The sequence below is a fragment of the Sinohyriopsis cumingii genome, chromosome 3 (genome assembly GCF_028554795.1).
Source record: "Sinohyriopsis cumingii isolate HCF-2022 chromosome 3, ASM2855479v2, whole genome shotgun sequence".
NCBI classification, from domain to species: domain Eukaryota; kingdom Metazoa; phylum Mollusca; class Bivalvia; order Unionida; family Unionidae; genus Sinohyriopsis; species Sinohyriopsis cumingii.
In genome coordinates this window covers 135,927,898-135,942,416 of record NC_142963.1, presented here as the reverse complement: position 1 = coordinate 135,942,416, position 14,519 = coordinate 135,927,898, and the positions used below count along the sequence as shown (strand labels likewise).

At 32.0% G+C, this 14,519-nt stretch overlaps 1 protein-coding gene across 1 annotated transcript in view; it reads right to left on the bottom strand.

The window, feature by feature from the left end:
* The window catches only part of LOC149803925 (hepatocyte growth factor receptor-like), an 85,414-nt gene that overhangs the window by 13,135 nt on the left and 57,760 nt on the right, over positions 1-14,519 (bottom strand). The window contains exon 8 of the mRNA XM_089954007.1: positions 10,928-11,197. Coding sequence (XP_089810133.1) covers positions 10,928-11,197 — 270 coding nt within the window. The remainder of the gene's footprint in view (positions 1-10,927; positions 11,198-14,519) is intronic.

The window sequence follows — 14,519 nt, the reverse complement described above, 5'->3', positions numbered from 1 at the left end:
TACGAAGTCAGCTAAGGATCTAGTCTAAGCTAGATTTGTTAATCGCTGTATTTTCATTTTGTGTATTTGAAATGGCTACAAAATAAATTCGTCTTAATTATGGACCTCAAAGCCAACTCAAAATTCTTGGTATTTCTTGAAGAACAAATAGCTGCTCCTTTATGGCGTTGAGGAAATTTCTTCCAAAGTGAAATGATTTAAGAAGCCGGAAAAACAATGAAATATAAGAAATCAAGTTGAAGTCTGCTGCAATTAGGATTCGTACCTCAGCAACATGCACGGTTGTTACTGCAGCTAAAACAGACACAAAATATCCTATATTTGAACAAGTCTAGTCTCAGACCTGTCTGATATAACAGACTTTGTAGCATAAACTAGGGTTACATGAACGATGGCTAAATGCAAGAAATCGATGGTGAGTTTGGTGAACGTCTATCAGAATTACATGGATAGGTTCAAAATGAATTAACGCGACATTGATCAATGTAAAACAATAAAGTAAACTTTCTTTAAGTGCAAAATAAATGGGACATTGTATAGCTTAGGACCAGATGCTAACGGTCCTTTTATAAGCCATCTTAATAACATGTAAGAGTTGTCATAATAGAGTGATTCCTCAAAATTGCAGCCCATTTATATATCCTTGGTTGGGTTGACGAATGCGTTATGCACTTCTTTGTGTGCAACAAGTGAAACTGAAGAAACGTATAAGATCCCAGACAATTTTAATTACTTGGGCCATGCCACTAATGTCAATCGAGAAATATGGAATGATATAAGCAAACAACATTTTTATGACAAAGACTTTAGTGCTTTAAGGCACCATGTTGCTGCAGAGATTATTTGCACACTTACTAAAGAGCATAAATACCAGAAATGTTGAAGCAAACAGCTTCATTTCCGATATTACTCTCAGGGGTCAGGTGCAAAACCATGAATCGTTTAGAAGGAGGTGCATTGTATATTAAAACTTAAAAAGAAAGTAGTGTAATCTTTGCAATAATCTTAATGATGGTGATTTAGACTTAAAGGATTTTTCACTAGCAGAAGAAAATTAAAACCATGGACGTAAATGTGGTCCAGCTAAAGCACTGAAGTACAATATGAAAGAGTTTCACAAAGCAATCCATGAACCTTAGAACGTCTCCGGGTAGAAAACAGAGGGAATTCCGTACAAGAGTCAACCTAAATTCCATTTAAAGAATTGTCTTCTTTGTTCTTGGTGCAGTTAAAGATTGTTCTTACTAAATTTGAAAGTGGAAGAAAGGTTGATTATCTCGCCAAAAAACGTTTGTTAAAAATTCGGTGATAGTAAAATAGTTGCATTATTCCTTGGTATGCTTACAATTGATTGTATATTTTGCTGGAAGAAAAAATACACTAAAGATATATGGAATAAAATAAAATGACTTAGTGAAAACAGCAATTTTGATAATAAAATAGTTGATAATAAAAATCATTATTTTAACACAATCTTAATACACTAGAATGATAATACCTAAACATTTCGGAACAAGAATAGAAGTTTATGGGAGAAGAGAGGATTGATGTTACTATTTATACTTAGGCAGCCTCTCTGTTCGGGGAGATTATATGGTTTGTCAAGAAAGGTGAATCTTTGATATATGAACAAAGATTGGAGCTAACTTTCAAATAAATTGCCTAGAGTTTGGAGCATGATACAATACATAGTTATTGTCAGAGCAACAATTTTGATAATAAAAGATAAACATTGCATCAATGAACTAGAATGACAGTACCTATAATGTTACAGATGTGAATGGTAAAAGTCATCACAATAAAGCAGTTTGGTTTTACTATTCAGATATACTGAGATTCAATCTAGCAACTATCTCGTATATTAATGTTATGGACATAATTCCGTGAATTCAGCTGGGTCAGTTTGGCAGATAGATTTAAGAACTGTGTTAGGAAAAGAAGATATTCATATGAGCAATACATAATACCTATAAACATAATATACTGACTGATTTACTTTCCAGATTGTTTTCCGTCACTACAAAATGGATGCTAAACAGAGATATTTGTTGAAAGTGTGTGCATAAAGAGAGTGTCTTATTCCTGATATAGATCGTTTTGCGTCCTGATTAAACCATTAATTAAATGAGTTCCTAGGATGGTTTCAAGGCGCAGGATGTTTAAGAAATGATGATTTACCTGTTTAATGGCATTTAGTCAATCTCATCCATTTTTCATATTTAATCTTAATGCAAAAATAATAAATACAATAGCTGATGATAATATAAGTAAAATACTTTCAATAGCTCCACACCGGACATTACAGTTATGGTTTCCTCTAGTCTTGACATGTTTAATTTCTCTTACGATTAGTAACAGTGATTTTGTCAGGTGATAACACCATAACCAAGGAATATCAAAAACAACTGTTGCTGGCATTACCATTAGCTGTACAATTTTGCACGGAAACGCCTGAACTTGTAGTCTAAGATGAGGGAAGTTGATCCTTTTTATTTTTCTGAGGTAACATTAGTTCACACTTATTCTTTGGTAATTGACAGTACATTGTATAGTGTAACGCATCGATACTGACAAAGCAATGCTATTTCAAATACTTAGAATATTTGATAACGACTGGTCCATGAACCCCTCACTTGTTAGTATGTGTTTTAAGTGGTTATATAATAGGAATCCAGATAAATCACAAAATAGTGTCACTTGAGACGTAAACTCAGTTTTGAATACGTGTATTTTCATTTTCTTTATAAAGTATATATTTCAGGTTATTAAGAATGAAATTGGATGTTGCCGGTGAATATTATTTCTTCAGATTCAGTGGAGAGAAAATTAAACTGATGTTATATGATTCCTACAAGTCTAATTATTCTTTGGAGCTTCTAAGAGTTCTAAATGAAGTGTGTTAAGAATGTTATTCTGCTCAGCCAATGTATTAAGATGGCGGTTGATGGGTACACTGGCAAGTCTATAAAGGCAACATAGATGCGTATTTAAATGTATCCATTAGTATGAATGAACTGACCTGCATTCGTATGTAAGGAATGTAAGGTAAGAAATATACGTTAAGTTACGTGCTGGAATATGTTATATGTGTGACACCAGCAAGTACATTAAATAAATATATGTTAACTCCGCTTTACGTAATAAGCACACATATACATATCATTACCGAATTTGTAACATCTGATTTGTCTGCATTACCACGTGTCAAGAAATAATGAATAATTATGCAGAAATCGGGTGTAAAAATTTCCGAATGGCAGCTAGTAATCAATACGTGACAGAATAATTTCATGATCTAGTCACGACCAGCAAACATATTGAATGAATCACAAAGATAAAGAGAAGTATAAAAGAAGAGGCTGATAACTATATCCCTTTTACAAAACATCAGCCAGTTCATGAGGTTATACAGACTCCAAAATTAGTTTTCTTGTCTCGAATGCTAACATAATTACTCTAAAAGATAAAGATAGAAATACAGGATGATATAGAGAAGAAGATGTCAATACTCATGGATGAAATAAACAGTGTTTGTGAGAATGAATCGGCTAAAATTGTGAATGAATCGGTAAAATTGAGAATAAGAATTGAATAGTAGAACTAAAATCCTGGAGAAAGAGAAAACAATCATTGAACATTATCGAGCTTATAATATAGACTAAAGGTAAACATAAAAACTGCGTGCTAGAAACGTGAAAAATAGTAAACGGGATGATCGTATGAGAGTGAAAAAAACAAAGCCTATGGACTTGGCATACTTGATAACAATACCATTAGACCGATGCTTTGCAGACTCATTTCAATGATAAAGCAACGTGATATCCTGAGGAAAAGGGAAATGTTGAAAGGATGACATATATTCATAAGGGAAGACCTCACAAAGCAAACTACAAAATCTTTTCATAAATTGAATGAAATACTGTATCGAAACAGCATGAATATTTGATTGAAACATATTTGCAAACTCATGAATTGTTAAAAAATGCAGAATTAGAGAAATTGATGATTTGTCGAAACTCTTCATCTGAATATAAAAAATCATACGGGCGTTTGCCTGTCAATGTTTAAGTCTATTTGATCACAATTTTGCTGACTTATATGGTACTTTTATCCTCCGCTAATCAAACAGGGATATTTAATGAAATTGCTTTATTTTGTAACTCCATTGATTTGTTTAGAATTAAGCATAGTATAATGGGACCAACATCTATTTGCTATCGCGATTATAAACTTTGAGAAATATTGCCAAATAATAATTATTATCAGTCTAGATCTTACATTATTGCTTTAAATTTTTATTTTTGAAAAGCAATATATATGAATGTCTGTATGTGTGAGTATAAATATATCTTTTTCAAAACCTGTATATACTTTTTTACACTGCTGGGGAGATTTTGAGAAACGTCAGGATAGTTTTAATCATCTTTGAAGAAATCAAGGTCGTATACGTTGCTTAAAAGATATTTTACAGAGGATGAGATTTCAGATAGTAGGGGTATATCATGTATGTCAAACTGTTACATGTCAAATGCTCGAGGTGTTTGAGGTTTTAACGCTATTTTGTCAGCACAGGATAAGCTACACATGCCATCCATTATACACGGTGGAGGAAAATTCCTTGAAAACCCCGGAAAGAACCACCGACCCATGGGAAGCTACTGGCAAGCTTTCTCGGGTTCCCACATTGTCCGAAACTGGAACACATGCATATAGAGGTGAGATGGCAGTGATCCGTAATTGCGAGCACTTTAGACCACTTGGATGCTCAGGCCTCTCGAGGAGTTTGTATTTTGTTCATCAACAACTTTGATATAAACGAATGTATCCTGCTGATACTTTGATTGCATTAGATATTGAAATAGGAGAAATTAACTTTTTTTTAATTATATTCACATTTAGAATCAATAATGATTGCACACAATTGTACAATATTAAAATGGATAGCGTGCATTGCTATGAAAATGAATCTATTACTATATGTTGAGACATTAATTTGGTTATAGAACCATAATTAGATTCAAATAATTATAGAAATATCAATAACCCTAATGGTAGTAATGCACTTTAAGTACACAAGAGACCTTTTTCATGCTCTTTAATTTATGACACACAAAATGGATTTAAGAGATATACACGGACAGAGAAAGTGATCTCAAACAAGCTACATTTGATACACTTCTTGTGTCTGAATATCTTATGCCAAAAGTAGTAAAGGCGACAATTGATCCAAAATATAGGTGTGACCGCCCCATGATAATATTACATTTCAGTTCAAATAATTTCATAAAAAGTTAAGGTCTGAGGAAATTCAATAAAAATTGATAAAATGTATTGATGAAATCGAAAGTTGCATGAAGAGTTTATAATTACAATATGCTTCAACTGGCTGTGGGACAAATATTTGTGGAAGTACTATTCCGTAGGCTTGATATAATACAGACGTGTACATAAAAACAAGACAATGCACTTTGCAACAATTACAGTCCTTAGTGAATGATTCCACAGGATCTTATAATTTAGAAATATTGGAGTCTAAAAAGAGAGCTTAAAAGTAATAGACACGAAAAACTTCGGTGAAGTATTGTTAGATCCAGTAAATCCAGTATAATGGGTTGAAGAAAATGAGTATCGAACTAAGACTGGTGTCATTTAGAAAATATAGACTAGGTGAATATAAAAATTGCAAATTTAATTAAAGATGAAAATGAATAACCCGATATCTTCTTTTTAAGGGCATAACTTTTGCCTATACTAGTAAGCAACAATAAACATATTAAAGGTATCATGCCAAAGAAACAAAATGAGTACTGTCACATATTGCAGATCTACTACATTAATTATTGATATGTGCTAGGAATCCTTGGAATTCTCTTTATAAGTATTACCATTTATGCAAGGATTTCAGGACTGACACTAAATATTGCCACAACAAGAGCGTTTTGATAGGAAGAAAACGTACAGTGCATACACTTTTTATCATAGGTTAAAATTACCGTGTGTGACTGAATTTACGTCATTGGGCATCACATTTATTTTGGATTTGGGTGATATGGTAAAGATGAATTTTGAAACTAAAATAGCAATGATCATATATTGGTCAAAACATTGGGAAAAGAGATCCTTAACACCTATTGACAAAATTATAAAAGAAATGTATTTCGTTAACAAATCCTCTGAAAAATGTTATCAGGGAATCACAAGAATTTTTATCGACATTTATATGCAAGTCATAAATAGACCAAGTTAAAAAATAAAGGTTTTGGCATCAAACGTTTTCAAAAGATAGTTTGACAATGACATACACTGATGAAGTTATATTAGTTTTGCATGCAATACGGATTCAGAAATTTCTTCCAATATATTTTCAATTTGATCTAGTGTGAAATATGCGAGGTTAAATATCTGTTCATATTATTTGTCATGTGGAGTCTACTGTTAAACACATTTGCAACACATGACATTGGTAAGGAGAGAACGCGGCGATTATACTCATTCCGATTTGGAAGTCATTATCACGTCTTGTGTTCCTGTTTTAAGTCTGCAGATGTGTTTTATGTTGTACTTAGACATTATTTGAGGGGAACACACTTGATTAGACAGTCCAGTGGAAATATAAATTGCTTATTATTTGGACTATAATATTATTCTGTAATAGTTATACGTTATTCAAAAGAATTCTAGATAACGCTATCTTGACAACGTAACGGTTCTTGGCGAGTCAGAATATTTGGGGGTTTTAAAATTTATAAGAAACGATTCATCCACTTAGAACTTTCATAGACCTTTATAATGAGGATATTGCAATTCAAAGCACAATACTTCAAGTTCCTAATAAAATTCATTTATAACTTTAATAATTAAATTGTTGTTACATATTTTAGAAAACTTGTTGGTTTCGCTTTTATCTATTATTTAGTTTGTGACCATAGAGTTGCAAGAATTACACACACACACACACACACACACACACACACACACACATATATATATATATATATATATATATATATATATATATATATATATATATATATATATATATATATATATATATATATATATATGTGTGTGTGTGTGTGTGTGTGTGTGTGTGTGTGTGTGTGTATGCCTTGATTCTAGGGGTGAAAAAAGACAACTATAATATCAAAAAATATATAGTAATGCAATCAGAAAACAAAGAAACATTTATGTTGATATGAGAAGAGTGGGAGCGAACATTCCATCAGTTACTTAGAAACGTGTTATAATTCAAATGCATGTTTTATATCATGATATTGTGTAATGTTCCTTTAATGTCTTAATTTTCTTACAGTGATGAAATATTATTGTCTAGAATTACTATATAAATATGTATTGCATGTACATATATAATATCTTATTCACTTAGAAACTTCAAGGCACAGTAAGTTTCCAACGATAATTATTGATTCGTTATAATCATGAGAAGCTGTGTGCAATGAATATGTTGTTGCATTATATTGACTAAACATTGACATATCTGGGAATCTACTAAACGTTTTATGTCTTATTGTTGTACTAGTTTGTCTTCAGTATTTACGTATATATGACAGGGAATGAATGCACTATATGTACAAGCGATCGAATTTGTTTTGATTCAGATTTACAGGTTAACGAATGCTAAGCAATTTAAAATAAGTTTTCTCTTTTGATGATTAGCATATAGCGTTGTCTAACTTTAAAAATGCTTTGTATACATGTAAGGCCAAAGCGTATACGGAAAATAACAGGGTCTTAATCCAAACATTTGTGAAGACGAGAGGCATTATTGGGAGTAAAGTTCTAGGCTGAGCATTTATACACCGACATTTTCTTTGTTTTCTTTACGATGGGGTTTTCTCTTCTCATTATGTTTGGGGACAAGGCGTCCAGTTTATATATGATACAAAGAATAGTAAAAAGATAATTTGTTTTCTCCTTGGACAGCACCTGTTTCATCCAATGACATAATAATATTCTACATATATAGTGGTTTAGCCACGGACTTTACTCCAATAATGTCTCTCATCTTTCACAAATGATAGGATGAATGGATCATTTATTTCGTAAGAAATATTTTATATCATCATAATCCTACAAATAATCAAAATAATTTAACAACTTTGCACCACTGCCTATTTTAATATTGTCAAACTTTTGTGGAGACCGTAACAAGACTGTGTCTGTTAAAAATGAGTTATGTCATGAGTTCCAAATGTGTAAACAACAATAATAATAAAGACTTTATTTAAAAATGAAGCTCATCTGTCTAATTTTTCATAAGGTATTTTACAATTTCATTAAATATATAAAATGAACACTTTTGACAAGATGAGATGTCTTTACAAACTAGATAACTGATGTACTGCTACAATACATTATACACAAGGCTTTAATGATGGATGCATACAAGATACATGCAAAGATAAGTAGGGAAATAACTAAAATAGTATAGGTGAGTACAGGATATAACAATGTTTTAAAGACTAGCAGTACTAAATTAAAGAAGACCATACCACATTATTGTTCCTGTATATGTTGACTAATAAGTTTGGTATGTGTCAGATGACTTTATATAGGGATCCATGAAATGCTAACCTCTTATAAAAAGTTGTTTTAAATCGATTATATTAAATACATACGAACATTGTCATCAAATTTAAAGTTACATTTAATATAATCAGGATAATGTCCATGTAAGGATATATAGACAATTAAACTCTTTTGAACCTGAGTTTTCTGCTGAAATAGAAGCCACTTTATGGTTTTATAAAATAATCGCGTATCTTGCTTAGCATCAAGAGTAACTGTAGCTTCCCTTTCCTCAAGTTTTAGTAATATTTCTTGGTTTTAGATTATATTGTTATCTGGGACAGAACAACAATATTTTAAGTCACTCATGGTATATGTATTGTAAAGTATATGTCGCTGTTCTTGATGGGGATAAGATTTTATTTAACTTTGTATTGTGTATCATGTCAGATATTTGTCCTTGACAAAATATTGTTCATCACTATACCAAGTAGTTGTTCATTTTTAGACAGTTGTCTATCCATCCTTTTTGCTTGGAGTAAATTTTCTCAGCTTTTACTCTTGCTCGACGACCTGTGACCATTGTGTTTGGTTTGCCTGCATTTATCTTCATGTCACAAGTATTTAATTTTACCAAATATTGATTTAATGTTGTGCTAATCTCATGGCCAGTAGATCCAGCGTTATATCATAGCATCTTTTTTGTGACCATACAGGTGGTTGATAGCTCAAAGTGACATGGTAAATCAATGAAGAACATCAATAAGAGTAATTCTCATTGTGGAGCATCTGAATTGCTGCATTTCTTATCTGGACGTTATTTAAAAAAGAAACCTGTCGTTGTCGTTCAAGATACGTTTCTCTGAATAAACTGTTTTAATTTCAATCATAGAATTGATTTGGATGATCATTTATAATTATTCCCTTTTTAATGGCTTCATTCAGTAAAGAACGATAGGATAGAGAGTGTAAACATTGTTACACAATAGTTGATGTTAAAGTTACTGCTTGACACATGTTCGATTGTACAACAAATCTGTCATATATGCAAATCCCAGCTCATGCTCCACTAGACTATGACCCAAATTTCTGAATAATCCATAGTATTTTAGTTACTCTGTCATTGGATATAATACTGTTGTAAACTGATGCACTTTGATAGTTTCACAAAGGAAGTGTAATATTTATAAGGAACCATTCTCGGGCTTTGAACCAAGACGCCGGACAGTGACATTCATATAAATCACAAGAGTGTGAACCAAGACACCAGACAATGATATTAAGAGGGTACTATGAATACAATAATGTAAACCAATACACCAGACAATGACATTAATTGGATACAATAAATACATTAATGTAAACCAAGATACAAGACAATGACATCCATAGGGTATAATAGTGTGATTTATAAATTCATATATTTTATACATGGTGATGAATTTGAGCACTTCTTTACTGTTGAGTTTTCTGAACACTAATCATATTACGAAGGCTCATGGGAGATTACTAACTTGGTGAATCAAGTACATAAAATCATATCTTTATGGTGGTATATTTCTAGCTGATTGACATGTACAAAATAAAAGAAAACAACAGGAGCCATGCTTTTTCGTTTTTTAACGTACATTCAAACATAGGAAGTTTGCATTGTTTATCTCAATGCCAGCATACTACTGTAGTTGCCAGGTTTGTTGCTTTAGTAAATATTGTCCTCCATTGATTTGTTTTGTGATACTAAATGAAGCAAATTAATGTAATTTTGGACTGCAAAGAAAATTATTATTTTTGGCCATATGATGACATAGCACAAACCAATGACCAATCTTAGAAACAAGAAAGTCTGCAATTATTGCAAATTTCTCCTGGTTGACATTAGCGTAATCTGCTTGCAATATATTTTATCACATAGCTATTACCAACTAATCTCAAATATGACCAATCAACAATAAATAAACACATACATAAATATTACCAACCAAAGTCACAATAAACAAACAGGTATATATTGCAAGCTAACAATCGATAAACACATAAATAATACAAAGCAATATTAAATAAAGAATTACACACATATAACCAACCAGCACTAACTATTACCAACTAATATTATGTAGATAATCACATGAATATTAACAACCCGATAAATATTACCAATAAAAATCAGATATAAAAATGTTCGAACATTTGTACATGCTGAACAGATGACTGAAGAATATTTCCTTTGTAAATGCATTTGAGGTTAATAAAACAAAATATAACCATGGAAAAAAGATGACCCTGCCTGAGAAAGTCTAGATTTAAAATGATTTCATACACATGGATGGGCAGACAAGGGTAAAATTATATATCCCTACAACATTTGAGGTGAGGCATAACATGACCAAAGTATACTTACATTGATTATCAAGTCCCTATTTGGTTCATATTGGTAGGTTTTGTCTAAAGTTCCTGTGAGTAGCTGGAAAATTGGGTCAGACACGATACTGAAGGTTTTAAATTTAACTTTGTCTTTCTTTGTTAGATTTAAAACGTATTGGACATTGTCCAGAATAAATCCATAGTTGTACAGTTCCTTCATGGCTAAGTTGGTGTTGCAATTGCTGTTATGGGACTTCACTTTCGGAGAATAGCAGTGCATCAGTGTTGCATTTGTAACATTACATTCCTGTGAAACCAAAGAAAAAGGTTAATGTGACACTTTTATTTTACTTATGAAGTTATATATGCTATAACATATATGGAGTCATTTTGTGCTCGGATTTCGTTTATATCACAATACTCAAGGGACTCACGACAGTCATAGGTCTGAAATTCATTATACGCAAGGTCAGATACACTATACAAGACAGAAAATGTCACTGACATGTGCTTCATTATATCAAGTCTGGTTTTATCCAATGTCAACAAAACCAAGTTTACCATATTATGAACAAAACCAGCTCATGTCACAGTACTTATAAAAGTTGTACAAATTAAACATGTGCATTGTCACGAATTCATCATAATTCGTAGCAGTTTAAAAACAACGAAGCCGACACACCTACAATTTATTATGTGAGTAACGTGAATTTAAGAAACTGCAATGCACACTCTTGATATCAAGGATGACAAAGTTACTGGTATAAACTTATACCATTGAATTACTGTTTACTAAAGCAGGCAATGCAAAATATATTGAAATGAACTATAAAAAGCTTTCTGACTTGAAAATAAAAATTAATGAAATGAATATATTGTTGACAAGTAAAACGAAGTTCCAAACTTTTTTCGCATATCCAAAATCTCACCATAACAATTCAACATTATCACTTGCACCTAGTCTTTAACTGTGAGCTGCTTGTTTCATGTATCCCATACATTGTCATGGTTAATGACTATGTGAGATTCCTGTTTCATGTATCCCATATATTTTCATGGTTAATAACTATGCTGGAAAATTATAGAAACCTAAATGACAAAAAACTTGTAATATTTTGTATTGCATTATTTCCTCGAAGAGAGTGTTCTTTTGCTATCTGAAAAGACGTTCAAGGAATTGAAGATTCGAACTTGCGACTATTTGCCCTTTTAACTGCGGAGTGCTGAATACATATCTGATATTCTCTGTATTATATTACAAAATTAGTATGTTGTGACCATGTTAGATATATTGGCACAATTTCTATTTAGGACCAAAATCTGTAAGAAGTCTGTTGGTGAAACTCATATGAAGATATGACCATGAATTGTATGAAGTATACCGGTTTACTGCAATATATTATTCAGGTGGTACCTACCACGGTATATATTAGTCACTGTACCGGTATGACTGTGTTTGTGTCAGTACAGAATGGATTTATATTTTTATGATTTTAATGATATCAATAATGTGCTTTGAGTATTCATGACAGAAATAATTATCTATTTTATCCAACAAGGTTGTATCTGTCACAACTTAATGATTAATATTACATACATAATTACATTTATGACCCTTTGACAACCATAATTTAAAGGGTTGTATGTTCACCAAACCATGCTTTTTTAAATTTCCAAGTAAGGGAACATCTGTATGGCCTGAATGCGGAGCAAAACCATAATCCAGGACAGACAATATAACATTCTACTTTTCTCTCGATTTCTCTCTCTCTCTCTCTTTATCTGGTTCTCTGTATGTCTCTCTGTCTCTCACAAAATTTCATGATTCAGTATTTCTTAAGACTCTAATGAATTAATTCGATTTAACTTGAGAATGAAAATAAACACTTGAAAGACATACTTACACTACAAACCCTTTGAAATAAGTGTATGTGTTACATGAATTTGCCCTAGTCAACTGGAGGGTCAATCTTGCCGAGATCAATGGCACTGGGGTCATAGAAGTGGGCTATGGTCTTGATTTACCTGTACAGCTATTTTGTCCTCTGGGAAGAAATCACTGCTTTTTTAACTGTCTTAGTTGAGTGATTTTGTCTGACTTTATGCTCAATGATATGCTCTCATTAGCTCAGTAAATTTATTTTCCCCTTATAATGTGGGGTGGGCTCTGTTTTTTATAAACTTGATCATTTGACTATTATGATTCGTTCAGTTGCCAATAGTACTTTTGCAAGGGTGTTGTATGTGTCTGCATCATTACATGCTTTTATTGTTTCTTTGCATTGATCTTATTTGTTAAGATACAATTATTTCATTTAACATTTGCTTGTTTCATGTATTTATTTTTCTTCTTTTGTTAGTTTTTTCTTCACTTTTGTCTGCATCATTTGTTTTACCTGAGCATTGATTTATAGTTTTAAATGACATTTGCTACATTGGGAGTTAGCCTTTATCACTGTTAGTTCCCATTTGTTCTATCTGAATATTGATTGTATTGTCCAAGCTTTAGTATTGTTTATACGCAAGCTTGCTTCACATAAGTTCTTATTAGGTTATTTTCAAGTTCGTTGTTTTGTTTTAATTTCATTTTATTTGCCGGTGATGGACGTCTCTACTTTGGCCAAATGGAATGTTATGAAAACAATTTTGAGTCAAACCAAACTTTCAGAAATATTATGGAAACCGGAAGAAAGATAGCATTAAACACATGGTATTTTGCAAGTACACCAAATATTTGCTTTCTTGTTGAGTAATTGTGTTTATTTGTTTATGCCTCTCCCTGAAAAATATCTTCCCATGGTTTTGACATCCCACTCAATGTTTCCCCAATTTTTATGTAAATAAAAGTATGGCAAAATGTATTGTTTTATCGGAAGTCTGTAGTATTGGGCTGTCACAGTATAAGCTATAGCCTAAGCTTAATCACCAAACTTCAGTTAAGATTGCAACATTGTAGCAAATATTATACATATACCAAATTGACCGACTACAAGGTACTCACCATTTAATTATCAGGGTGGATTGGGCGTGTAACCTTCTTCAGACCGAAACAATTTCTTGTTCTTCATCTCAAGATACTTACTATTTATATCCAAAATAATATAATGGATATCACATAGTGCTAGTTTGCTATAATATAATGGATATAATATGGTGCTAGTTTCCTATGATATAATGGATATCACATAGTGCTAGTTTGCTACAGTATAGTGAATATGACATAGTGCTAATTTGCTATAGTATAATGGATATAACATGATGTTAGTTGGCTGCAGTATAATGAATATAACATGGTGCTAGTTTGCTACAGTATAATTGATATAATATGGTGCTTACTTTCTATAAATCAGAGCAAGATATTTTTTTCCAAATAGCGACTAACGGAAATTAAACAAAAACGTGTCATGCCCATGCCTAGAACGTTGAGTTATTGGGTCCTAATATAATTGTGGCATGCTGTGGTACGTATCGCAGTACGCTCCGACATTTTGCGGTATACCGCGTTACAAAAATATTTTTCTTAACATCCATCTCTACCATCAATTGGAATAAAAGATTTTAAAGATGGCTGCCATGTAGACCGTACTATATCGTATTGGCACTATGTCATTCATGACAAACTAGATAGT